The sequence below is a fragment of the Poecile atricapillus genome, chromosome Z, assembly GCF_030490865.1.
Source record: "Poecile atricapillus isolate bPoeAtr1 chromosome Z, bPoeAtr1.hap1, whole genome shotgun sequence".
In the NCBI taxonomy this organism is placed as follows: Eukaryota; Metazoa; Chordata; class Aves; order Passeriformes; family Paridae; genus Poecile; species Poecile atricapillus.
This window is the reverse complement of record NC_081289.1, coordinates 1,438,756-1,465,593: the sequence shown is the minus strand read 5'-3', so window position 1 is coordinate 1,465,593 and position 26,838 is coordinate 1,438,756. Positions and strand designations below refer to the sequence as shown.

Here is a 26,838-nt window from a genome sequence, read left to right as displayed (position 1 = left end):
TCCACTATTTTATTTTATATTATTTCATTTTATTTTATTCCACTATTTGATTTCATTATTTTTATTTTATTTTATTTTATTTTATTTTATTTTATTTTATTTTATTTTATTTTATTTTATTTTATTTTATTTTATTTTACTTTATTTTATTCCATGATTTGATTTGATTTGATTCCACTATTTGATTTCATTTCATTATTTTATTTTTATTTATTTTATTTTATTTTATTTTACTTTATTTTATTCCACCATTTCATTTCATTTCATTTCATTTCATTTCATTTCATTTCATTTCATTTCATTTCATTTCATTTCATTTCATTTTATTCCCCATTTCAGATCAACGTGGAAGAGGCCAGGGAGATTTGGCACAACATGAAGGAGCTGGATGGAGACGTGGAAAGGAAATACAAGATGACTTGTGATGGTAAAAGAGATGGAAAATCCCTCGGGAAAAAGGGATTTGGTGCTGGAAAAATCAATGGATTTCTTATTCCTGCTTAAAATAGGGAAAATCCCATTTTTCCTGCTGCTGGCTCAGCAGGGAATGTCCCTCTGGCTCAGTTTTTACACCTATAAAATCCATAAAATCAATTTGTGCTCCCACTGGGATAAAAACGTGTGGATTTGAAGGATATTCCCTTTTTTTTTGTTATTTTAAACAGCTAAAAAATAAAAAAAAAAATTAGAAGTTTCTCCCTGCATGTCCTTTCCTCTGGATTGTGCCAGAGAAAACTTTTTCTTGGAATTTTTACCGGGTGTTAAAAAATTGGGAATCACCAAATTCCAGCTGGGGAACGGAAACTCTTCCAAACATCCTGGAAATTCCAAGTGAAATCTTAGCAAACAACCCCCCCAAAAAATGGGAAAAAGGGATTTATTTTAAAGATTTATTTGAAAGATTTATTTGAAAGTGATTTATGCTGAGAGAATTCCCCTCTCCATGAAATTCCCGATTTTTTTTCCCCTCAGGATATTTGAAACTCTGGCAGCTCAGCAAACCCCAGCTCTCAGGATACGACGCCATTTTTGTGGATGAAGCCCAGGATTGCACTCCAGGTGAATTATTCCAAGAATTCCAGCTCCAATCCCACTTCCAGAATGAATTTCCACATTCTTGGGAGCGCTTTGGGAATATCTTAACCCAAATATTTGGAATTTCAACCCGATTTTCCTCTCAGGTTTAACTTCTGAACCAGTTTGCATTCGAAGCAGGTTCTTCCCTCAATATCCAAAGTTTTCCCTTGGATTTTGAGCCGGTTGACGATCCAGATTTTTATTTTTAATTCCAACAGCCATCGTGGATATCGTACAATCCCAAAAATGTGGGAAAATCCTGGTGGGAGACCCTCACCAACAGATCTACACATTCCGAGGGGCTGTCAACACCCTCTACTCGCTGCCCCACAGCCACGTGTTCTACCTGACCCAGGCAAGGGCACGATTCCCACGGAAAAATCCCAAATCCGTGGAAAATTCGGGAGCTGGGATAGAGGCGTCGTTGTGGGGAGATTCCCTGGGGTTTTGGTTTGGTTTTTTTTTTAAGGGGAATATCCGGGATGTTGGAGGTGGCTGGGGGATTTGATGGGATGGAGATGATGGGAGAGCTGGGAATGTTCTGCTGGAGAAGGGAAGGATCCAGGGAGAGCTTCCAGCACATTCCAGGAGATAAAGGGATTCCAGGAGAGCTGGAATTTGGGAAAGGCCTGGAAGGGCAGGAGCCAGGGAGTGGCTCCAGATTGGAAAAGGGGAATTTGGGGTGGGATTTGGGAATTCCCAGAGCAGCTGTGGCTGCCCCAAATCCCAGGAATATCCAAGGAAGGGTTGGAGCAGCCTGGGATGGTGGGATTGGAATGGGATGGGATTGAAGGTCCCTGGATCCCATCCCAAAGCATTCCGGGATTCTGGGATTTGGGATGCTCTGAATCCATCTGGAGGGATTTTTCTGGGAAATGGGGATGGGAAAGAGAGGGAAAGGGAAGGGAGAGCCTTGGTGGCTTCCTGAGATTGCAAGGGAAGGTCCTGGGTCCATCAATTCCTTGGAGAGGAGATGGATCCAATGTCAGGCTCTGGAGGCAGGCTGGGAGAGCTGGGAATGTTCTCCTGGAGAAGGGAAGGATCCAGGGAGAGCTTCCAGCACATTCCAGGGCCTGGAGGGACTCCGGGAGAGCTGGAATTTGGGAAAGGCCTGGAGGGGCAGGAGCCAGGGAATGGCTCCAGATTGGAAAAGGGGAATTGGGCTGGGATTTGGGGAAGGAATTCCTGGCTGGAATGGAATTCCCAGAGCAGCTGTGGCTGCCCCAAATCCCGGGAATGTCCAAGGCCTGGGATGGTGGGAGGTATCCCTGCCCATGGCCGGGATTTTCAGGATTATTTTGGGAATTTTGGTGCCTTTTCCAGGAGAAGCAGTCCAGGAGCTTGGTGGGACTCACATCCTTTGGATTTAAGAATTATTGGGATTTCTAGGAATATTTTGGATGGATTTAGTTGTTTTTTTATGGAAAAATTCTCCAGAAGATTGCTGGGAATGCAATAATTCCATGTGGAGCCATCTTTGGATGGATTCCAACAATTCCCTCTTGTTTTGGTGCTGATCCCGGGATTTTTCCGTGCAGAGTTTCCGCTTTGGGCCCGAAATCGCCTACGTGGGATCCACGATCCTGGATTTGTGCAAAGGGATCCGCGGGAAAACCCTGCTGGGAGGGACCCAAAAGGGTGAGATGGGATTGGGAATGCGGGAAAATTCCCGGATAATTGTGGGATAGAAATCTGGAGTCGTTTGTTAATTAATTATAATTAATTTTAATTAATTGTACTTGATTATAATTAATAATATATTAATTATAATATATTTATTATAATATATTAATAATTATTCGTTGTAATTATAATAATTAATTGTAATTAAATTATTAACTATAATTAATATGATATATAATGATATAATATATTAATTATAATTATAATTATATTAATTATAATAGTAATTAATATATGATGTAATTATGTATTATATTATATGATCATATATTATTAATAATATATAATGATTAATATAATTATATATTATATTTTATTTAATAATATAATTATAATTCATTATAATGATATAGCTATATATTATATATAATACATAGAATTAATTATAATTATATATTAATTTTTAATTAGTTAACATTTTAATAAATACTTAATAGAACTAATTATATTTCTGTTAATAAATAATTTAAATTTAATACATTTGGAGTAATTTATCATTATAGGTATAATTAAATTATAACAAAGATATTATAATTTATAATATATAATTATATAAATAATTGAAATTATAATATATTAATTACATGTATACATAATTATATATAATAATTGATACATAATTAATTATTAATAATTGATGCATATTAATATATATTTTAATTATTTATTGTACACAATTATTTTAATAGCATTAATTGTTATATATAATAATATATTGTATGATTATATATAACCTACAGTAATATATTATCTCTTAAATATTATTAATATGTATTTTTATTATTAATCATAATTAATAAAATTAGTATTAAAAATACTTAATAAAAAATCAAATTATTCTATAGTATTTATATTTTAGAATTATAAATAATATATATAATATTATAGTGGGAATGGCTGTGGAAATCCAGGAATTCCTGGTGGGAATGGCTGTGGATAATCAGGAATTCCTGGCTGGAATGGCTGTGGTTATCCAGGAATTCCTGGCAGGATTGGCTGTGGATATCCAGGAATTCCTGGCAGGAATGGCTGTGGATAACTGGGAATTCCTGGCAGGAATGGCTGTGGATATCCAGGAATTCCTGGCAGGAATGGCTGTGGATAACTGGGAATTCCTGTCGCGATTGGCTGTGGATAACTGGGAATTCCTGGCAGGAATGGCTGTGGATAACTGGGAATTCCTGTCGTGATTGGCTGTGGATAACTGGGAATTCCTCTGGGAATGGCTGTGGATAACTGGGAATTCCTGGCAGGAATGGCTGTGGATATCCGGGAATTCCTGTCAGGAATGGCTGTGGATAACTGGGAATTCCTGGCAGGAATGGCTGTGGATAACTGGGAATTCCTCTGGGAATGGCTGTGGATAACTGGGAATTCCTGGCAGGAATGGCTGTGGATAACTGGGAATTCCTGGCAGGAATGGCTGTGGATAACTGGGAATTCCTGGTGGGATTGGCTGTGGATAACTGGGAATTCCTGTCGCGATTGGCTGTGGATAACTGGGAATTCCTGGCAGGAATGGCCGTGGATAACTGGGAATTTCTGGCAGGAATTCCTGTGGATAACTGGGAATTTCTGGCAGGAATTCCTGTGGATAACCGGGAATTTCTCCGGCAGGAGACGTGAGGGGAAGCTGGGCCGGGTCGGTGGCGCTGCTGTCCCGGAGCAACTTGAACGTGTTCGAGGACGCCGTGGAATTCTCTGGGAGAGACCCCCCAGCCAAAATCCACATTATTGGGGTGAGGGGCAGCGCCCAGCGGGGCTTCCCAGTCAAATTCCATGGATTTCAATGAATATTCCAGGAAAAAACAGGAATTTTTTTCTCTCAGGAATGCCGTTCTTCTCCAGCCTGTGCAGGCCTCATCCCATTTTCAGGACAATTTCTCCCATTTTTAGGACAATTTATCCCATTTTTCTGAGGGATGAGGCAGGGAAAGAGGGATGGAAAAAGTGTCTACAATGATTGAAGTGAATATTCCAGGAAAAAGCAGGAATTTTCAGGAAAAACCAGGAATTTTTTGCTCTCAGGGCTGTTATTTGGAGCTGTTACTCTCCAACCTGAGTAGGCCTCATCCCATTTTTGGGATAATTTCTCCCATTTTAAGGATAATTTATCCCATTTTTCTGAGGGATGAGGCAGGGAAAGAGGGATGGAAAAAGTGTCTACAATGATTTAAATGAAAATTCCAGGAAAAAGCAGGAATTTTGAGGAAAAAACGGGAATTTTTTGCTCTCAGGGATGCCGTTCTTCCCCAGCCTGTGCAGGCCTCATCCCATTTTTGGGATAATTTCTCCCATTTTTAGGATAATTTGTCCCATTTTTCTGAGGGATGAGGCAGGAAAAGAAGGTTGGAAAAAGTGTCTACAATGATTTAAATGAATATTCCAGTAAAAAGCAGGAATTTTGAGGAAAAAACAGGAATTTTTTGCTCTCAGGGATGTCGTTCTTCCCCAGCCTGTGCAGGCCTCATTCCATTTTTGGGATAATTTCTCCCATTTTAAGGATAATTTATCCCATTTTTCTGAGGGATAAGGCAGGAAAAGAGGGATAGACCAAGTGTCTCCAAGGATTTAAATGAATATTCCAGGAAAAAGTAGGAATTTTGAGGAAAAAGCAGGAATGTTTTGTGTGTGGGGATGATATTCAGAGCTGTGACTCTCCAAGCCTTGCAGACCTCATCCCATTTTTGGGATAATTTCTTCCATTTTTAGGAAAATTTATCCCATTTTTCTGAGGGATGAAGCAGAAAAAGAGGGATGGACCAAGTCTCTCCAAGGATTGAAATGAATATTCCAGAAAAAAGCAGGAATTTTCAGGAAAAAACGGGAATTTTTTGCTCTCAGGGATGCTGTTCTTCTCCAGCCTTGCAGGCCTCGATACATTTTGAGAATAATTTCTCTCATTTTTAGGATAATTTATCCCATTTTTCTGAGGGATGAGGTAGGAAAAGGTTGGAAAAAGTGTCTACAATGATTTAAATGAAAATTCCAGGAAAAAGCAGGAATTTTGAGGAAAAAACGGGAATTTTTTGCTCTCAGGGATGCCGTTCTTCTCCAGCCTTGCAGGCCTCGATACATTTTGAGAATAATTTCTCCCATTTTTAGGACAATTTATCCCTTTTTTCTGAGGGATGAGGCAGGAAAAGAAGGTTGGAAAAAGTGTCTACAATGATTTAAATGAATATTCCAGTAAAAAGCAGGAATTTTCAGGAAAAAACAGGAATTTTTTGCTCTCAGGGATGTCGTTCTTCTCCAGCCCGTGCAGGCCTCGATCCATTTTTAGGACAATTTATCCCATTTTTAGGATAATTCATTCCATTTTTCTGAGGGATGAGGCAGGAAAAGAGGGATAGACCAAGTGTCTCCAAGGATTGAAATGAATATTCCAGGAAAAAGCAGGAATTTTCAGGAAAAAACAGGAATTTTTTGCTCTCAGGGCTGTTATTTGGAGCTCTTACTCTCCAACCTGAGTAGGCCTCATCCCATTTTTGGGATAATTTCTTCCATTTTTAGGAAAATTTATCCCATTTTTCTGATGGATGAGGCAGGAAAAGAGGGATAGACTGTCTCCAAGGATTTAAATGAATATTCCAGGAAAAAGCAGGAATTTTGAGGAAAAAACAGGAATTTTTTGCTCTCAGGGATGCCGTTCTTCTCCAGCCTGTGCAGGCCTCATTCCATTTTTGGGATAATTTATCCCATTTTAAGGATAATTTGTCCCATTTTTCTGAGGGATGAGGCAGGAAAAGAGGGATGGACCAAGTCTCTCAAAGGATTTAAATGAATATTCCAGAAAAAAGTAGGAATTTGGAGGAAAAAACAGGAATTTTTTGCTCTCAGGGCTGTTATTTGGAGCTCTTACTCTCCAACCTGAGTAGGCCTCAACCCATTTTTGGGATAATTTCTTCCATTTTTAGGACAATTTCTCCCATTTTTAGGTCAATTTATCTCATTTTTGCCATTTTTTTCTCCCATGCTGGAATTTTAACAGGTTTGGAGCCTGATTTGGGAATTTTAACTGGTTTGGAGCCTGATTTTGGGGATTTTAGGCTGATATTTCAAATTTTCCGTCCTTTTTCCACCCAAATTCCAGTTCAAGGAGGGGTTGAAGTGCTCAGGACTGAAAATCTTCTGCAGTTTGGAAGAAATTGACTTTATAAATAGAATAAATCTGTTATTAATATTATTATTTTTGTTTTGTTGTTGTTTTGTTTTTCTTATTGCTTTTATTTTATTTAAATTTTATTTATACTTATTTATTTATATTTTATTTCATTAATTTCAGTTTATTTCATTTATTTTACTTTATTTCATTTCTTTTATTTCATTTCGTTTCATTCTATTCTTTTTTATTTCATTAATTTCAGTTTAATTTATTTAATTTCATTTTATTCTATTTTATCCAATTTTATTTAATTTAATTCTATTTCATTTCAGTTCATTCTATTTTATTTCATTTCATTAATTTCAATTTATGTAATTTATTTAATTTAATTTTATTCTATTTTATTTAATTTCATTTTATTAATTTCAGTTTATTTAACTTGTTTAATTTCATTTTATTTAATTTTATTCTCTTTTATTTAATATTATATAATTTTATTCTATTTCATTTTATTCTGTTTTATTTAATTTGATTTTATTTCATTTCATCAATTTCAATTAATTTAATTTAATTTAATTATATTCTATTTCATTTCATTACTTTCAGTTTAATTCATTTATTTTATTCCACTTTATTCCACTTTATTTTATTTTATTCTATCTTATTTTATTCTATTTTATTTAATTTTATTCTATTTTCTTTCATTTTATTTCATTAATTTCAGTTTAATTCATTTATTTAATTCCATTTTATTCCATTTTATTTTATTCTCTTTTATTTGATTTTATTCTATTTCATTTTATTTCATTAATTTCATTTTATTCTATTTCAATGAATTTTATTCTATTTTATTCCAGTTCATTTCATTTTCAATCCCATTTTTCTGTTTCAGGGTTTGCAGCGTTTTGGGCTGGGAAGAATTTTGGACATTTGGAAGCTGAGCCAACCCCCAGAGCTCAGGAAAAACGGTGAGGGAAGGCAATTAATCCAAATTAATTAAAATCTCATTAGTGGCAGTGAATTAAAATTTCATTGATTTTAATGAATTTAAATGTAATTGATTTTCATTAATTTAAATCTAATTAATTTCAATGAATTTAAAATTTATTTCATTTCCATTAATTTAAATTTCACTAATTTTACTGAATTAAAGTGCAATTAATATCAATGAAATAAAATCTAATTGATTTTAATTAAATAAAACAAAAGTAATTTTAATGCATTAAAATTTAAACAATTTGAATGACTTAAAATCTGATTGATTTCAATGAAGTAAAATGTAATTCATTTCAATGATTAAATTAATTGTAAATTAAATTATTTTAAATTAAATTAATTAAATTAAAATAAAAATTAAATTTAATTTATTTAATTTAATTAAATAAATTAAATTAAATTAATTTTTAATTTAATTAATTTTAATTAATTAAAATCCAACTGTTTTCAATGACTTTAAATTTGATTAATTTCGCTGAATTAAAATCTAGTTAATTTCAATGTACTAAATTCTAATTACTTTCAATGAATTAAAATCTAATTGATTTTAATGAAGTAAAACTTAATTCATATCAATGACTTAAATTAATTTCAATGAATTAAAATTTATTTATTTTCAATAAATTTAAATCTAATTAATTGCAATGACTTTAATTAATTTCAATTAATAAAAATGTAATTAATTTCAATAATTAAAGTATAATCAATTTCAATGAAGTAAAATCTAATTGATTTCAAGGAATTGAAATCTAATTGATTTTGATGAATTAGAATTGAATTAATTAAATTAATTCATTCCAATGAATTAAAATCTAATTAATGAAAATCAAACTCATTCCACTCTAAGGAAGTAAAATGTAATACATTTAAATTAATTTTAAAAAATCTAAATTATTTTATTTAAATTAATTTAAATTTAATTAATATCACTGAATTAAAATCTAATTCATTGCAATGACTTAAACTTTAATTAATTTCATTGAATAAAATGTAATTAATTCCACTGAATTAAAATTCAATGTCAATGCAGTAAAATCCAATTAAATTTAACGAATTCAATGAATTTCAATGCGTTAAAATTGAATTAATTCCAATCAATTAAAATCTACTTAATTCCGATAAATTGAAATTAATTAATTCCAGTTAATTAAAATTTAATTAATGAAAATCAAATTAATTTCACTCTAATGAAGTAAAATGTAATACATTTCAACTAATTAAAAAAAATCTAAATTATTTTATTTAAATTAGTTTAAATTTAATTAATTTCACTGAATTAAAATCTAGTTAATTGCAAGGAGTTAAAATTTAATTAATTTCATTGAAGCAAAATGTAATCAATTCCAATGAATTAAAATTCAATTTCATTGAAGTAAAACCTAATTAATTTTAATGAATTCAATGAATTTCAATGCATTAACTTCAAATAAATCCAAATAAATTTAAAATCTAATTAATTCTGATAAATTGTAATTAATTACTTCCAATTAATTAATATCTAATAAATGAAAATCAAACTCATTCCACTCTAAGGAAGTAAAATGTAATGCATTTCAATTAATTTTAAAAAATCTAAATTAGTTTATTTAATTTGAATTTCATTAATTTCATTGAATTAAAATCTAATTAATTGCAATGACTTAAAATTTAATAAATTGCAATGTCTTAAAATTTAATTAATTTCATTGAAGTAAAATGTAATTAATTCCACTGAATTAAAATTCAATTTCAATGAAGTAAAATCGAATTAATTTTAACGAATTCAATGAATTTCAATGCGTTAAAATTGAATTAATTCCAATCCATTAAAATCTAATTCCGATAAATTGAAATTAATTCAAATTAATTAAAATCAAATTAATGAAAATCAAATTAATTTCACTCTAATGAAGTAAAATGTAATACATTTCAACTAATTAAAAAAAATCTAAATTATTTTATTTAAATTAGTTTAAATTTAATTAATTTCACTGAATTAAAATCTAATTAATTGCAAGGACTTAAAATTTAATTAATTTCATTGAAGCAAAATGTAATCAATTCCAATGAATTAAAATTCAATTTCATTGAAGTAAAACCTAATTCATTTTAATGAATTCAATGAATTTCAATGCATTAAATTCAAATAAATCCAAATAAATTTAAAATCTAATTAATTCTGATAAATTGTAATTAATTAATTCCAATTAATTAATATCTAATAAATGAAAATCAAACTCATTCCACTCTAAGGAAGTAAAATGTAATGCATTTCAATTAATTTAAAAAAATCTAAATTAGTTTATTTAATTTGAATTTCATTAATTTCACTGAATTAAAATCTAATTAATTGTAATGACTTAAAATTTAATTAATTGCAATGTCTTAAAATTTAATTAATTTCATTGAAGTAAAATGTAATTAATTCCACTGAATTAAAATTCAATTTCAATGAAGTAAAACCTAATTAATTTTAATGAATTCAATGAATTTCAATGCATTAAAATTGAATTAATTCCAATCCATTAAAATCTAATTCCGATAAATAGAAATTAATTAATTCCAATTAATTAAAATCAAATTAATGAAAATCAAATTAATTTCACTCTAAGGAACTAAAATGTAATGCATTTCAATTAATTAAAAAAAAATCTAAATTAGTTTATTTAATTTGAATTTCATGAATTTCATTGAATTAAAATCTAATTAATTACAATGACTTAAAATTTAAATAACTGCAATGTCTTAAAATTTAATTAATTTAATTGAAGTAAAATGTAATTAATTCCACTGAATTAAAATTCAATTTCAATGCAGTAAAATTAATTTTAAGGAATTAAATGAATTTCAATGCGTTAAAATCGAATTAATTCCAATCCATTAAAATCTAATTCCAATAAATTGAAATTAATTAATTCCAATTAATTATAATCAAATTAATGAAAATCAAATTAATTTCACTCTAAGGAACTAAAATGTAATGCATTTCAATTAATTAAAAAAAATCTAAATTAGTTTATTTAATTTGAATTTCATTAATTTCATTGAATTAAAATCTAATTAATTACAATGACTTAAAATTTAAATAACTGCAATGTCTTAAAATTTAATTAATTTAATTGAAGTAAAATGTAATTAATTCCACTGAATTAAAATTCAATTTCAATAAAGTAAAATTAATTTTAAGGAATTAAATGAATTTCAATGCATTAAAATTGAATTAATTCCAATAAATTTAAAATCTAATTTTTTACAATAAATTGAAATTAATTAATTCCAATTAATTACCATGGAATTAATTAATTAAAGCACTAATTACCCCTGTTCCCTGCAGCCGAGCTGGAGATAGATGATCCGTTCATCCGGCGCTGGGAGGCGTCGGGCGGGTTCCCGGCGCTGCGGGAATTCGCCGCCTGCGTTCAGGACCGAGACCTGGAAGGGAAAATTTCCATCGTGGAAAAATACCGGGAACGGATCCCGGAGCTGCTGAGGAGGATCAGGGACAGCCACGTTTCCCGGGAATCCCTGGCAGGTGAATCCGGGGAAAATCCCGGATCGCTTCACGGTCCCGGGTAAAAGGATCCGGGAGGGCGGAGTTGGGTTTGTTTAGGGAGAAAGGAGGTGGGATTTGGGATTTGGGATTGGGAATTGTCTGCTGTGGAGAGCTGGGAATGTTCTGGAATCCAGGGAGAGCTTCCAGCACATTCCAGGAGATAAAGGGGATCCAGGAGAGCTGGAATTTCGGAAAGGCCTGGAGGGGCAGGAGCCAGGGAATGGCTCCAGATTGGAAAAGGGGAATTTGGGGTGGGATTTTGGGAATTCCCAGAGCAGCTGTGGCTGCCCCTGGATCCCGGGAATGGCCAAGGAAGGGTTGGAGCAGCCTGGGATGGTGGGATTGGAATGGGATGGGATTGAAGGTCCCTGGATCCCATCCCAAAGCATTCCGGGATTCTGGGATTTGGGAGGCTCCGAATCCATCTGGAGGGATTTTTCTGGGAAATGGGGATGGGAAAGAGAGGGAAAGGGAAGGGAGAGCCTTGGTGGCTTCCTGAGATTCCAAGGGAAGGCCCCGGGTCCATCAATTCCTTGGAGAGGAGATGGATCCAATGTCAGGCTCTGGAGCCAGGCTGGGAGAGCTGGGAATGTTCTCCTGGAGAAGGGAAGGATCCAGGGAGAGCTTCCAGAACATTCCAGGGCCTGGAGGGGCTCCGGGAGAGCTGGAATTTGGGAAAGGCCTGGAGGGGCAGGAGCCAGGGAATGGCTCCAGATTGGAAAAGGGGAATTGGGGTGGGATTTTGGGAATTCCCAGAGCTGCTGTGGCTGCCCCAAATCCCTGGAATGTCCAAGTCCAGGCTGGACAGGGCTTGGAGCAGCCTGGGATGTGGAACCCCTGCCCATTTGGGATTCCTGTTGGAATTTGAGGAGACAAAATTCCTCAAGCCCTGAGCATTCCTGTTTGGGAATGTGGCTGGAATCTCCCTCAGTACAAAATTCCCTTCATCCACCCGGATTCCCCAGAGAGGAGCTTTGCTCCTGATGGGAATTCAGGAGAAGGGGAATGGATCCGGAAACAGAACCACGAAATTCCCGGATTGCTTCCAAGACCGATCCCTTTTCCCTTGGTTTTTCCCAGATTATCTCCTCGGGACCGTGCACCAAGCCAAGGGCCAGGAATTCGACAGCGTTTGGGTCGCGGATGATTTTGTGCAAATCTCGTCCACGGCTTTCCTGAGGAGAGCGAGCGACGCTCTGGGTGAGGAACAGCGGGAAAAGGGAACGTGGGAATGGGGCTGGAGAGTGGGAATGGGGCTGGGAAGGGGCTGGAGAATTCCTGGAGGGAGATGGGAAGGGGCTGGAGAATTCCTGAGGGAGCTGGGAAGGGGCTGGAGAATTCCTGAGGGAGATGGGAAGGGGCTCATCCCAGAGAAAAGGGGGATCAGGGGGAATTTCTGGCTCTGCACAACTCCCTGCCAGGAGGGGACAGCCGGGGGGGATTTGGGATCTTATCCCAGGGAACGGGGACAGGAGGAGAGGGAACGGGGACAGGAGGAAAGGGAACGGCCTCAGGATGGGCCAGGGAATGTTTGGGTTGGGTTGGGTTGGATTTCAGGGAAAATTCCCGCATGGAAAAGGTTGTGAAGGGTTGGAATGAGCTGCCCAGGGCAGGGGGGAGTCGCCATCCCTGGAGGAATTCCAGAGCCCTGTGGATGTGGCCCCTGGGGACAGGGAAGGGCTGGGAATGGTTGGATTCCACTCTTGGAGAACTTCCCCAACCAAAAGAATTCCATGATTCCCTGATTCCGTGATGTCCAAACAGAATAAGGAAAACTCAAGTTCTTATATTATTTTTTATTTATTTTATTGTATTTTATTTTATTTTATTTTATTTTATTTTATTTTATTTTATTTTATATCCTTTTATTTTATATCCTTTTATTTTCCTTTTATTTCCTTTTATTTTCCTTTTATTTCCTTATATTTTATTTTAATTTATTTCCTTTTCTTTTCTTTTATTTCTTTTTATTTTTTCCTTTTATATTATTTTATTTCCTTTTAATTCTTTTCTTTTCTTTTCTTTTCTTTTCTTTTCTTTTCTTTTCTTTTCTTTTCTTTTATTATTTTATTTTATTTAATACTTTGTTTTATTTTATTTTGTTTCCTTTTCTTTTATTTCATTTCATTCTATTTTATTTTATTTTATTTTATTAGTTTAGTTTAGTTTATATTTTATTTTATTTTATCTCCTTTTCTTTCATTTCATTTCATTCTATTCTATTCTATTCTATTCTATTCTATTCTATTCTATTCTATTCTATTCTATTCTATTCTATTCTATTCTAATTAATTTTATATTTTATTTTATTTTATTTTATTTTATTTTATTTTATTTTATTTTATTTTATTTTATTTTATTTTATTTTATTTTATTTTATTTTATTTTATTTTATTTTTCAATCCCTCCCAATGATTTTTCCCATTAAAACAACTTCTCCCTCCTCCTTCACCTGCACACCTTTTCCAACCCTAAGGATTCTCCCATTCCATAAATATTCCTGCCCAGGGAGGTTTGGAGTCGCCATCCCTGGAGGAGTCTGAGGAATTCCTGGATGTGGCACTCAGGGGATCAGGCACAGCTTGGCCTTGGTGATCCTGGAATTCCTTCCCAACCTCAATAATTTGGGAATTCTCTTCTCATACCCCCATGAGAATTCCCAGCACATCCCAGGAATCCCCAGGAAAAGAGGGAACAGCCTCAGCCTTGCCTAGGGGAGGTTGGGATTGGATTTTTGGGATAATTTTTCCATGGAAAGGAGACTCCAGCCATCCCAAATCCCTCCAGGTTTCATTTTCCTCCTTCTCCTGCCAGGAGTGGGAATATCCCAGGGCTCCTCCCGGCTTTCCACGGAGACAGAGCCTGAAAGAAAATCGGGATCACATTCCCACCCAAAACACCAGAGATTTATCCCAGATGGAACCCTGGGATTGCTGGGGTGGGAAGGAAGCTCCGAGCTCATTCCTGAATCCTTGGAAGGAGCACAGAGCTCCCAAAATCCATGGATTTCTCCCTCCCTCGCAGGCCAGATCCCTGAGGACGAGTGGAACCTGCTCTACGTGGCCGTGACGAGAGCCAGGAAATGCCTGCTGATGTCCAAATCCCTGGAAAACCTTCTAAGCCTGGCCAGAGTGAGCGGAACCTTCCCGGGGCAGGACAGTCCTGCTGTGGATTTTCCAAAGGATTTTCCTAAAATCCATCCCGATCCTGGGATTCGTGACGTGGCCTTCCTTCCTTCCTTCCTTCCTTCCTTCCTTCCTTCCTTCCTTCCTTCCTTCCTTCCTTCCTTCCTTCCTTCCTTCCTTCCTTCCTTCCTTCCTTCCTTCCTTCCTTCCTTCCTTCCTTCCTTCCTTCCTTCCTTCCTTCCTTCCTTCCTTCCTTCCTTCCTTCCTTCCTTCCTTCCTTCCTTCCTTCCTTCCTTCCTTCCTTCCTTCCTTCCTTCCTTCCTTCCTTCCTTCCTTCCTTCCTTCCTTCCTTCCTTCCTTCCTTCCTTCCTTCCTTCCTTCCTTCCTTCCTTCCTTCCTTCCTTCCTTCCTTCCTTCCTTCCTCCCTTCCTCCCTCCCTCCCTCCCTCCCTCCCTCCCTCCCTCCCTCCCTCCCTCCCTCCCTCCCTCCCTCCCTCCCTCCCTCCCTCCCTCCCTCCCTCCCTCCCTCCCTCCCTCCCTCCCTCCCTCCCTCCCTCCCTCCTTCCCTCCTTCCTTCCCTCTCTCCCTTCCTTCTCCAGGTTTTCTTCCTCCTGTAAATCCCATCATGTCCCCACTCACTTCCATAGGGGTTAAAAAAGTCACGGATCAACCTTCATCTCCCTCAGAGTGCTGATATTCCCATTTTCCCATCTTTTCCAGGAACATTTCCTCCGGGTGGAGCTGCTGAGTGAGGCTGCCCCATCTCCCATCCCTTGTTGTGTGTTGGGATGTACAAAATCCCTGGAATTCTGCTCCGGGCTGGTGGTAAAGAAGCTCCCGTTGAGTCGAGTACGTCACTTCCCTGGGATTTGGGATTTGGGATTTGGGATTTGGGATTTGGGATTTGGGATTTGGGAGCCTTCCCGAGCCATTCCAGGCCTGTTCTGAGCAGGGATCTCAGCTCCTCATCCCTTTCCTTGTGCTCACAACCAGGGCTGAATTCCAAGGGAAATTCCAGCTCGTGTTGCGCTTCCCATGGATCCTGAACATCCCGAGGTGCTCGGATGGATCCAAGTCTGGATTCACTCCTGGAATCCACGGAATATCCGTGTGGGATCGGCACAGCGCCCTGGCCCCAGTGACAATCCCAACTTTTGGGGCTGGGTTTGGGATGGATCCCACCTGGATCCTTGTCCGGAGGGTGCTGGAAAGGCCGAGTTCCGTAGGGAACGCGAGGTCAATCCGTGGAGCTCCACGTCCAGGACAAGAGGGAACAACCTCAGGGAGGTTTAGGCTGGACTTTGGGAAAATTCCTTCATGGAATTTTCCAAGCATGGGAATGGGCTGCCCAAGGCAGGGGTGGAATTCCCATTCCTGGAGGGATTTCCGAGCCCGGTGGATGCGGCACTCGGGGACCTGGGTGGCCTTGGCAGTGCTGGGAACGGTCGGACTCGATGTCCTTAAAGATCTTTTCCAGCCATTCCATGATTCCCTGTGGGAATTCCTTGCTTTGGGCACATCCTGGCTGCTTTCCCTGGATTGGGGCAGAGCTTGGAAGCCGAGGTTTTGTTCCTGCAGTTTCCTCTTCCCTGAAATCTCCTCCTTTCCTCCTGCAGAGCGATGGCAGCCGGGATCTGGGGGGATTCCTGTGCCAGGATTGCACCCAGCAACTCTTTGGCTCCCTGGCTCCGCTCGTCTCATTCCCAACGATCCAGGAAAAGCCCATCCAGCCCTGACAGAGCCTCCGGCTTCCCAGAGCCGTCCTGGACCTGGGACAAATCCTCTTGGCACATCCCAGCTCCAAAATCAGACGTTGGAGATGGAAATCAGGATGTTGGAGCAGGATTTCAGCCAAATGCTCCAAATTCCAGGCAAATGTTGGAGCAGGATTTCAGCCAAATGCTCCAAATTCCAGGCAAATGTTGGAGCAGGATTTCAGCCCAGCTCCAAATTCCAGGTGAAAGTTGGAGCAGGATTCCTCTTGGCACATCCCAGCTCCAAAATCAGACGTTGGAGATGGAAATCAGGATGTTGGAGCAGGATTTCAGCCAAATCCTCCAAATTCCAGGCAAATGTTGGAGCAGGATTTCAGCCAAATGCTCCAAATTCCAGACAAATGTTGGAGCGGGATGTTCCCAGCTCCAGAGGAATTTCCAGGCTCCCTGGGGATGATGTGATTTCCTCCAGCCCTGCCTCATCCTCCAGGAGCTGGCAAGTGGAATATCCAGAGGATAAGAGGATATCCAGAGGATATCCAGAGGATATCCCAGAGGATATTCCAGAGGATATCCAGAGGATATTCCAGAGGATATCCAGAGGATATTCCAGAGGATATCCAGAGGATATTCCAGAGGATATTCCAGAGGATATCCAGAGGATATTCTTGCACTTCAGGAATGGGATCCGACAGAACAAGGCTCATTTTGGAGCATTCCCTCTCTTCCCCCTGACACCAAACTTCCCAAATATCCCATCATTCCCAGAATTCCCTCTGATCCAATGGAAAAAAGAGGAAGCACAATGCTGGAAAATATCCAAAGAAAGTTTATTTATTGGAAATGAACTTTTCCTGTCCAGCCACGGGAGGAAATCCTGAATGTCTCCCGGTGAATTCATCTTCCATCCTTGCAGCCAAGGGATTTCCCTGGATTCTTTCCCTCCTCCCTGCAGCCAACCAGGAGGGAAGAGATAAGGCAGGAGCAGAAAAATTCGGGGACAAACTGGAGAGGGATTTCCAATCCTCAAATTAAATTTATAGACAAAAAAAAATTCCATTGTGTCTCTTCTCTGCCCTCAAATATCCTTTTATTTATCCTTTTATTTCCCGGATCACGCTCTCCATGCCTGGAGGCCACAATTCCAGAGTCTGTGCTGTGGGAAACCAAAACTGGAAGTGGTTTTGGAATCTGCCCTTGGCCACAGCCTGGAGCTGCTGCAGGAAACTCGTGCATCCTGGTTTTTATTCCATGGGATGGATTGGATTCCATGGAGCTGCTTCCCTCCCTCTCCTTTCACTTTGGAAGCTGATTCCGGGAATGCGTTCCCGGCGTGGGCAGGAATTCTCCCAAACTCTTGGATCTGGATGGGAGCACAAAGCCTGGAGTGGCTGTTGGATCATCCCAGGGCTCCCTTCTGGCCTCTCCCAAGATTCCTGGTTCCTTGGGAAGAGGGATGTGCCCCAGATCAGAGGCACAAACAGGACAGGAGCAGCCAGGAAAATCCATGGAATTCCAGCTGGTGCATCCCAAGCTTTTCGAGAACTCCTCTGTGCCGTCACCTCCGGAGGTTGGGAATGAACCCTTCGATTCCGCGGTGTCCGATGGGAATGCTGCGGGATTCATCCCAATCCAATCCTTCCCGAGACATCCAGTTAAAAATCTGAGTGTATTTTCCATATAAAATACATTTATTTCTACCTAAAAATAGAGAGCTGCCTTTTCTGGAGTGTGAGGAAACAAGTGGATAAAAACCTGGATAAGGGAACAAGTGGATAAAAACTGCTGATGGATAAAGGGAAACACACAAAGGAAAATATTCCCTAAATTATTTGGTCCTTGATGGTGTCCGTGGAGACGCCGCTCCAGCTTGGATTCCAGGTGGGGATCGGGATCCGGAGCCGGGATCGGCGCTGGAAGTGCTTCCCAAGGATCCCTGAGCTGTGTGTGAGGGTGGGATGTTCCCAACACCTTTGGCTCAGTGGCTGGAAGAGAACAGGAAAGGGATGAGGATGTGTGGAAATGCTCAGCTGGGTCTTTCCATCCAATTCCTGGGATTTGGGACAGAGCTGGGAAAGGCATGGGATCCAGCTAATCCAAGTCTATCCATGGACAGGGGATGGGAATTACCTGGGGCAGGGCAGCTCAGCTTCATCCCAAACCCCATCCCAACATCCCAACCTTCTCCCTGCCCACCACCAGCATCCCCAGGGCCAATTCCCACAAATCCCAGCTCCAGATCCCACCTTTGGGATCATCCATGGGAACCATCCGCGTTCAGCCGTGCGTCCCTGGCTGCTCTCAGGGAAGCGGCCGGAATTCCATCCTCCGGCATCCCTCGGGATGGGAATGCTCCGAGTGTCCCCGGGCCGGGTGCTCAGCCTGTGGGGACGACGACGGGAGGCTCCACCTCCTCATTCCCGGCGGGATGAGCTTCCATGGGAATATCCGTCTCCGTCACCGCGTAGCCCTGCCTGGTGCACCTGCGGAGGGAAGAGGAGCGTCGGTGCCATTCCAAGGTTTTCCTTTGGAAAGCACAGAAGCTTTGGAAAACTCATCCTTACTTCCTCCTCCAGCAGCAGGCGGCCGCAATTCCGGAGGCCAGCAGCACCAGGAATCCTGCGGGATGGAGACACGGAGTGAGGAACATCTCCCAACCCACAGTCGAGGAATTCCACCAAAATAACTCCAGAAGGAGCCAAACACCATCACAAGGTGCCCTCCCCACCCCCAGAGGGAGAAAATTGGGAATTCTTCTTTCCAGGAAGGAATTTGGGTGCTGAATCCTTTCCCTCCCCCTCCCATTCCCGTTGGTCATGGAATAAAGCTCCCACAGCTCCCAAAAGGGATTTGAAGCTTTAAAAAAGAATAAATAAGCCCCCGTTTCCCAAATAAGCGATTTTTTTCCCAACTTACCGACGGAAGAGCCCACAGAGAGGATGGAAACTGGAAAAGAGGAGAGAAAAGGAAATTTTGAGCTGCAGAAGTAGGAAAGGGGTGGATTCTAGGAGGAGCCTCACTAAAAAGGAGGTTGGAGAGAAGGAAAAATTCCATTGGAAAAGCAGAAGAGCGTTTACGGATCAAAGAAGCCCCTGGGGAGGTTTGGATTCCCTCGGGAATTGGCCCAACCTGCAGCGTGATCCGTGGGCGGGATGGGCAGCGGGGTTCTCCCCTCTCCCAGCGTGGATGTGTCCGGTGTTGGAATCGTCTCCAGCGGCCTGGATCCATCTGGCAGCACAGGGGACTGACTGGAAGCTGGAGAGGGGCTGGAATTCGGGCTGGAATTCGGGCTGGAATTCGGGCTGGCATCGGTTCTTCCTGCTGAGAAAACGATGGGAAATCTTGAAATTCCCAAAATGGAAAAGCAGCTCCGTTATTTCCGCCCCCTCATCCGACAGCTGGGATTTCAGGAGACGGCGTGAATCGGATCCCACCACGGGAATGTTGGGGTTTCCAAACCCCAGGCTCCAATCCCAATCCCAATCCCGTTCCTCACCCCTCTGGGTCGTGCTCTCCATGCCAGGGGTTTCCCAGGAATGAGCCGGATCTCCTTTGGGAAAACACAACAGGGAGACGCCATCAGCTGGGAAATGAAACTCCAACTGGTTTGCTGAGTCAGTCAAAATTATTTTATTCAATATTTTATTGGATATTTATTTTTTTTTTATTTTATCCAATTATTTTATCCAACATTGAGGTCCGGGGGAAATATCACAAATTCTGGATGTTTGTTGTCAAATTTTAATATTTTTTTACATTTTAGCAAAAAAAGGAATTCATGTTCATTGGCTTCAAGTTCTTAATTACTATTAGAACTTAATTAGTTCTTAATTACTATTATTATAGAACTTAATTATGTTCTATTGATGAATAATTGACCCCTTTTTAATTATCCTAATTAATCCGTATTTTCAGCCTTTTAATTATGTTTTCCCAGACCTCTGCGTTATCCAAAGTCTTTTTCTGGTTTATAAATTCCACATTCCCGGTGTTCCATCCTCCACAATAAATTCCTTTCCCAGGATTTAACTTTCTCCCTCAGCTCTGGGAGCACTGAGGGACGTGAGGTCCTAAATTTTTGTTTTCCCACCCATCACCCGCGATCCGTTAGGAATTCCACGGATTCGATTCCGTAATTCACCCTCCATTTCTGAATCTTTTGGAAGAAACAGAGCTCACGTTTCTTCCCATCCTCTGGTTCTGGAGCTGTCCCAGATCCCAAATTCCTGGACTTACGGATGCACTGGAGCGTGGGGTCGGTCCAGCGGGGCTCGGAGCCATTCCAGAGGATGCACTGGATGAGGCTGGAGGTCCCGGCTTTCCGTTTGTATCCGGGATTGCAGGAGTAGCGCAGGCGGGAATTGAGCTCCGTGCGATTCCCAGCCTCGATGCGAGCGTTGGCCACGGCTTTGGGGCGGCTGCATCGCGCTGGAACGGGAATGGGATGGGAAAAAAGAAAGATGGAATTACGAAAGGAGATCAGACAACTTCTGGCTGTGCTGGGGAATTCCCCACTCCTCATCCCTGGAATATCCAAAGAGAGGTTGGACAAGGCTTGGAGCAGCCTGGGGTAGCGGGAGGTGTCCCTGCTATGGTAGGACATGGAATGAGCGATCCCTGAATTCCCTTCCGACCCAGAATTCCATAAATCCCTGCCTGGGGATGGATATAGGGAATCATCCATGCAGAAATAAAGGGATGTGTCAGATGCAGGGAATGGAGACAGGGAAAACATTCCCAACATTTTTGGGATCGTTTATAGCAGCTCCTCCAGAGGCTGGAGAAAGAGAAAACTCCACTTCCGACATCTTTGTGGTCGCATGTGGCAGCTCCTCCAGCCAGCCAGGAATTTTTATGGAATTCCATCCCCTTTGCAGTGACTGTCCCAGGCCAGCAGCCGCTGAATTCCAGCCGCTGAATTCCAGCCGCTGAATTCCAGCCGCTGAATTCCAGCTGCACTTGCCGCTCCCATCCTCCTCCACTCATTTCACAGCTGGACATGAAAAATTCCAGGTGCTGTCGAGTCCTCCAGCCACTTCCCAGGGTTTTTTTTTCCCCCTCTGGAATGTGGAAGCTGAAATCCAAGTATCCCAGGCAGTGGGACAGGGATGCTTTTCCCCAGAGGAGCTCCCGCTTCCCCTTCAGCCTCGGGATGAGCTCGGTTCCGTACCAGGATGGTGAAAATTCCCGACTTTTCTGGTGCAATCAGGAAAATTCCGTGGTGCCAGCACCCGGATCCGTGTGGGAACGGCTTCTCCATGATCCTGGCTGCTGGAAACTCCCAAATCCCAATGGGAGCCAGCACAGAGAGCTGGAGAGAGGTACGGTGGGATGGGATGGGATGGGATGGGATGGGATGGGATGGGATGGATATATGGAATCGGATAGGATGTAGGAATGCATGGATGGATGATGGATGGATGATGGATGGATGATGGATGATGGATGGATGGATGGATGATGGATGGATGATGGATGGATGGATGATGGATGGATGGCTGGATGGGTGGATGGATGGATGGATGGATGATGGATGGATGGATGGATGATGGATGGATGGATGGATGATGGATGGATGGATGGATGGATGGATGATGGATGATGGATGGATGGATGACAGATGGATGGATGGATGATGGATGGATGGATGGATGATGGATGGATGGATGATGGATGGATGATGGATGGATGATGGATGGATGGATGGATGATGGATAATGGATGATGGATGGATGATGGATGGATGATGGATGGATGATGGATGGATGATGGTTGGATGATGGATGGTGGATGATGGATGGATGATGGATGGATGGATGATGGATGGATGATGGATGGATGATGGATGGATGATGGATGATGGATGGATGGATGATGGATGGATGATGGATGGATGATGGATGGATGATGGATGGATGGATGGATGGATGATGGTTGGATGATGGATGGTGGATGATGGATGGATGATGGATGGATGGATGGATGATGGATGGATGATGGATGGATGGATGATGGATGGATGATGGATGGATGATGGATGGATGGATGGATGATGGATAATGGATGATGGATGGATGATGGATGGATGGATGGATGGATGATGGTTGGATGATGGATTGATGCCTGGCATGGATGGAACCATGCTGGGTTTGAGCAGTGTCCATCCAGGAGGAACACAGAGCTGGGCTGGGATTGCTATGGAATAGAGATGGGAGAAATGGGAATGGGAATGGGAATGGCACGGCTGTGAGGACAGGAGCTCATGGGGATGGGAATGGACAGCAGCCACCAGGGACAGGAGTGCAATGGCAGCGGGGTGGGAATGGGAACAGTGGGAATGAGAATGGTGGGAATGGGAGCAGTGGGAATGAGAGCAGGATGGGGATGGGAACAGTGGGAATGGGAACAGTGGGAATGAGAATGGTGGGAATGGGAATGGTGGGAATGGGAGCAGGATGGGAATGGGAACAGTGGGAATGGGAGCAGGATGGGAATGGGAACAGTGGGAATGGGAGCAGGATGGGAGGGGACAGTGGCACAGCAGCAGTGAGGACAGGAACACCAACGTGATCCTGCAGCACTCAAAACATCCAGAGATAAAAATCTCCATCCTTAAAAATTCCTGCCCCAATTTTTGGTGCATCCCCAGAATGTGCTGGGGGGAATCCACTCCATCACCATGCCTGGGTGGATCCGGATGGATCTGGGTGGATCCGGGTGGATCCGGATGGATCCCGGCTGGGGGACCACACATGTGCTGAACTCAGCTGCTCTTGGTCTCCTCTCAAAACGTGGGCAAAATTCCTTGAATCAGCAGATCCTGGAACTGGGATTCAAGGAAACGCCCACCCGGGGATGTTTCGCAACAGCCTCACGACTCACCAGACCTGGAACTGCGCCCTCAGTGAATGAAAACCCCTCCCAGTGCCAATTCCAGCCTCTCCGCCAAAGGGAGCTCAGCAAGAAATCCAGCTGGAAACACCAAAAGTGTCCAAGAAAAACAGGGATCTGTGAGCTCTGTTTCCGCCTTCCAGCTTTTCAATCTCATCCCAATCCTTCTGAAGGCTGGGGTTTTTTTTCCAGTTGATTTGAATCTCCTCTTCCAAAAAACGCCCAAATTTTTCAAACAAGATCCCAGCAGCACCACCCTCCGGGATCACGATCCGGTGTTTCGCGCCATCCATGGATTTCAGCTTGTTGGATGAAAACACATTCCAAGGGGGAAAAGGGGAGGAATTGGCTGGAGAAGTAGGATTTAGGTTTTTATCCCTCGGCAGTCAGTTGGAATTTCCCATGGATGGATCATCCCAGGTGCTCAAAGACTCATCCCATCCTTGGCCAACCTCCCAAAGGAGCTGAGACACCGGAAGCCGACCATCCCAGGAAAACACCTCCTGCTGCCTGATTTTCCAGGCTCTGCAGCCATGGAAATCCCATGGAAAACCCACAGGGATCCCCCAGGCTGAAATCCCACAGCAGCTCCTGTGGCTCCATCACACAGATCCCAAAAATCACCCCCAGACTCCCTGGATGCTGTGAGGAGGCGGAGTGGGAATGCCAGGAGCGAGGTGGGAACCCAGGGAACTCCCTGGGATGTCCATGGACATTCCAAGGATGGCATGAACACCCTGGAGATGGCATGGACACCTCAGGGATGACATGGACACCTCACGGATGGCATGGACACTCCAGGGATGGCATGGACACCTCAGAGATGGAATGGACACCTCGGAGATGGCATGGACACCTCGGAGATGGCATGGACACCTCAGAGATGGCATGGACACCTCAGGGATGGCATGGACATCTCAGGGATGGCATGGAGACCCCAGGAATGGCATGGACACCCTGGCGAGCAGCCTGGGAATCTCAAGTGGGGGCTTGGGTACCCCAAGGAGCAGAGCCAGCATCCAGGGAATCAGAGAAAGCATCTTAGGGACCGGACAAACACCTTAAGGATGGCACTGCCACCCCAGGGACACCCCGAGCGGGAGTTTGGGTACCCCAGAAGGGGAGCGGGGATCCCGGGGATCAGCACGGGCATCCCGGGAATCAGCACCGGCATCCCGGGGATCAGCACCGGCATCCCCGGGATCAGCACCGGCATCCCGGGAATCAGCACCGGCATCCCGGGAATCAGCACCGGTATCCCGGGAATCAGCACCGGTATCCCGCAGATTAGCACCGGCATCCCGGGAATCAGCACCGGCATCCCGGGGATCAGCACCGGCATCCCCGGGATCAGCACCGGCATCCCGGGAATCAGCACCGGCATCCCGGGAATCAGCACCGGCATCCCGGGAATCAGCACCGGTATCCCGGGAATCAGCACCGGTATCCCGCAGATTAGCACCGGCATCCCGGGAATCAGCACCGGCATCCCGGGGATCAGCACCGGCATCCCGGGAATCAGCACCGGCTTCCCGGGAAGTGGAGCGAGCACCTTCGGGAGCGGAGCAAACACCTTAGGGATGCCGTGGGCACCTCAGGGTTAACGTGGGCACCCCAAGTGGGGGCTCAGGTTCTCCAGGGAATGGCGTGGCTCCTCCAGGAAGCAGAACGGATTCCTCAGGAAGCACCACGGGCATCCCAAGGAGCGGCGCGGTCAATCTGGGGATAGCGCGGGCATCCCGGGAATCGGAGCGAGCATCTCCGGGACAGGAGCGAACAGCTTAGGGATGGCATTGACACCCCAGGGATAGTGAGAACTCCCAGGGAGCTTGGGAAGCCCAGGGAGTGGCGTTATTCCCGGCGGAAGTCCAGCAGGCTCACGTGGGAACGGAGCGGGAATCCCGGGGAGCAGCGCGGACATCCCGGGAAAACGGAGCTCGCACCTCCGGGACGGAGCGGACACCCCGGGGAAGGTTTAGAGACCCAGGAAAGGGCGCGGGCACCCCGGGGAAGGTGTGGAGATCCCGGGGAAGGCTCGGGCGAGCCGGGGAGCCCGGGGCAGCTCCGCTTACCGGTGTCGGCGGCGGCGCGGAGCAGCAGCAGAGCGGCCGTAGCGCAGAGCAGCGGCAGCAGCGGCCGTGCCATGGCACCGGCCCGGGGACAGCTCCGGGATCTCCTGCGGGAGATCCGTGGCCCTTCCCTGCCGCTGCTGTCGCGGTTCCCGAGCGGTTTCGCTTTCGCTTTCGGGACGGTGCCACCGGGAGGGACGCGCCGCCCTGCCGGGATGGGGAGCCAGGGACGGGCAGGGAATGCTGAGAGAGCTGGGGTTGTTTATCCTGGAGAAAAGGAGACTCGGGAGTGACCTTGGCGCTCTCTAAACTCCCTGGAGGGAGTCTGGGGTCAGCTGGGCGTTGGGCTCTTTATCCAGGCAAGAGATGACACAGCCTCAAGCTGCGCCAAGGGAAATACAGGCTGGGTTTAGGAAATTAGGAAAAAGATTTTTACAGGAAGGGTGATAAAATAGTGGAATTTTCTGTCTGGGGAGGTGGTGAAGTCACCACCCCTGGATGTGTTTAAAAAAGCCTGGATGTGGCACTGGGTGCTGTGGTTTGGTTGAGGGGTTGGGGCTGGGTTGGACTCGATCTTGGAGGTCTTTTCCAACCCGGTGATTCTGTTGAATTTTGTTGAATTCTGTTGAAGGAGGGGTCCGGGAGGGGCGAGTGGGGGCGGCAATGCCGGGGAGAATTCGATGTCCGGGGGGAATTCGATGCCCGGGGGGAAATTCGGTGTCCAGGGGGAATTCGGTGTCCAAGGGGAATTCGGTGTCCGGGGGGAATTCGATGCCCAGTGGAATTTGATGCCCGGGTGGCATTTCGGTGCCTGGGGGGAAATTCGGTGTCCAGGGGAAATTCGATGACCGGGGGGAAATTTGGTGTCCAGGATGGATTCCGGTGCCTGGGGGGAAATTCGGTGTCCGGGGGGAATTTGATGCCCGGGGGGAAATTCTGTGTCCAGTGGGAATTCGGTGTCCGGGGGAGAATTCGGTGTCCAGGGGAAATTCGGTGTCCGGGGGAAATTCGGTGTCCAGGGGAAATTCGGTGTCCAGGGGAAATTCGGTACCTGGAGGGGAATTCGATGCCCGGGGGGGATTTCGGTGTCCGAGGGAAATTCTGTGTCCGGGAACACAATACCCGGAAAGAGATGAAATACAGGGGGGTGAGGGGCATTCATTGTCCAGGGGGGATGGAGAGATTCCCGGGAGGATGAAGCAGCCCGGGAATGGAATAGCGGGAGGGGTGGGGCTGCAATCCCGGGATGCAGCAGCTGGAGGGATGGAATAACCCGGGAATACGAAACCGAGGGAGCGGGGAGGGTGCGGAATTTGGGACCTAAAGAGGGATGCGATTCCCGGCGAGTGGTGGGGAGGGGATGCAACATCCACGGGATGTGAGATCCCTGAGGGGGGACAGGATGAAATGTTTGGATTCGTGATCCAGGGGGAGAAGTGTCAGGGGTGGGAGAGAGGGGATGGGATAACCCTGGAGGAAGCAGTGCCTGGGGGGGGATGCGGCATCGGGGTCACCGCAACACCCAGGAGGGTCTGGTACCCCTGGGATGGAACAGCTGGAGAAGGAATGGAACAGCTGGAGAAGGGATGGAACAGCTGGAGAAGGGATGGGATATTTTGGGAATGGATGGAACAGCTTGGGAATGG

General features: G+C 43.3%; 2 protein-coding genes across 4 annotated transcripts in view; one reads left to right on the top strand and one right to left on the bottom strand.

Annotated features, from left to right (window-relative positions):
• The window catches only part of LOC131573721 (F-box DNA helicase 1-like), a 35,338-nt gene extending 18,042 nt beyond the window's left edge, over positions 1–17,296 (top strand). For 2 of the 3 annotated variants that reach the window (XM_058827929.1, XM_058827931.1), the window contains exons 11-21: positions 340–427; positions 973–1,059; positions 1,296–1,432; positions 2,616–2,715; positions 4,378–4,499; positions 7,758–7,833; positions 11,175–11,372; positions 12,474–12,593; positions 14,418–14,524; positions 15,238–15,366; positions 16,134–17,296. In XM_058827929.1, coding sequence (XP_058683912.1) covers positions 340–427; positions 973–1,059; positions 1,296–1,432; positions 2,616–2,715; positions 4,378–4,499; positions 7,758–7,833; positions 11,175–11,372; positions 12,474–12,593; positions 14,418–14,524; positions 15,238–15,366; positions 16,134–16,253 — 1,284 coding nt within the window. In that variant the 3' untranslated portion in view covers positions 16,254–17,296. The remainder of the gene's footprint in view (positions 1–339; positions 428–972; positions 1,060–1,295; positions 1,433–2,615; positions 2,716–4,377; positions 4,500–7,757; positions 7,834–11,174; positions 11,373–12,473; positions 12,594–14,417; positions 14,525–15,237; positions 15,367–16,133) is intronic. The other variant, XR_009276231.1, reaches the window with a different exon arrangement.
• Positions 17,297–17,382: 86 nt separating this feature from the next.
• LOC131573727 (uncharacterized) lies at positions 17,383–25,776 on the bottom strand. Its single transcript, XM_058827945.1, has 4 exons — positions 25,196–25,776; positions 20,469–20,660; positions 19,362–19,782; positions 17,383–19,178 (listed from the first exon to the last, which is right to left on the bottom strand). The coding sequence occupies exons 1-4, from the start codon at positions 25,266–25,268 to the stop codon at positions 19,145–19,147; spliced, it is 720 nt and encodes a 239-aa protein (XP_058683928.1). The 5' UTR covers positions 25,269–25,776; the 3' UTR covers positions 17,383–19,144.
• Positions 25,777–26,838: the final 1,062 nt, after the last annotated feature.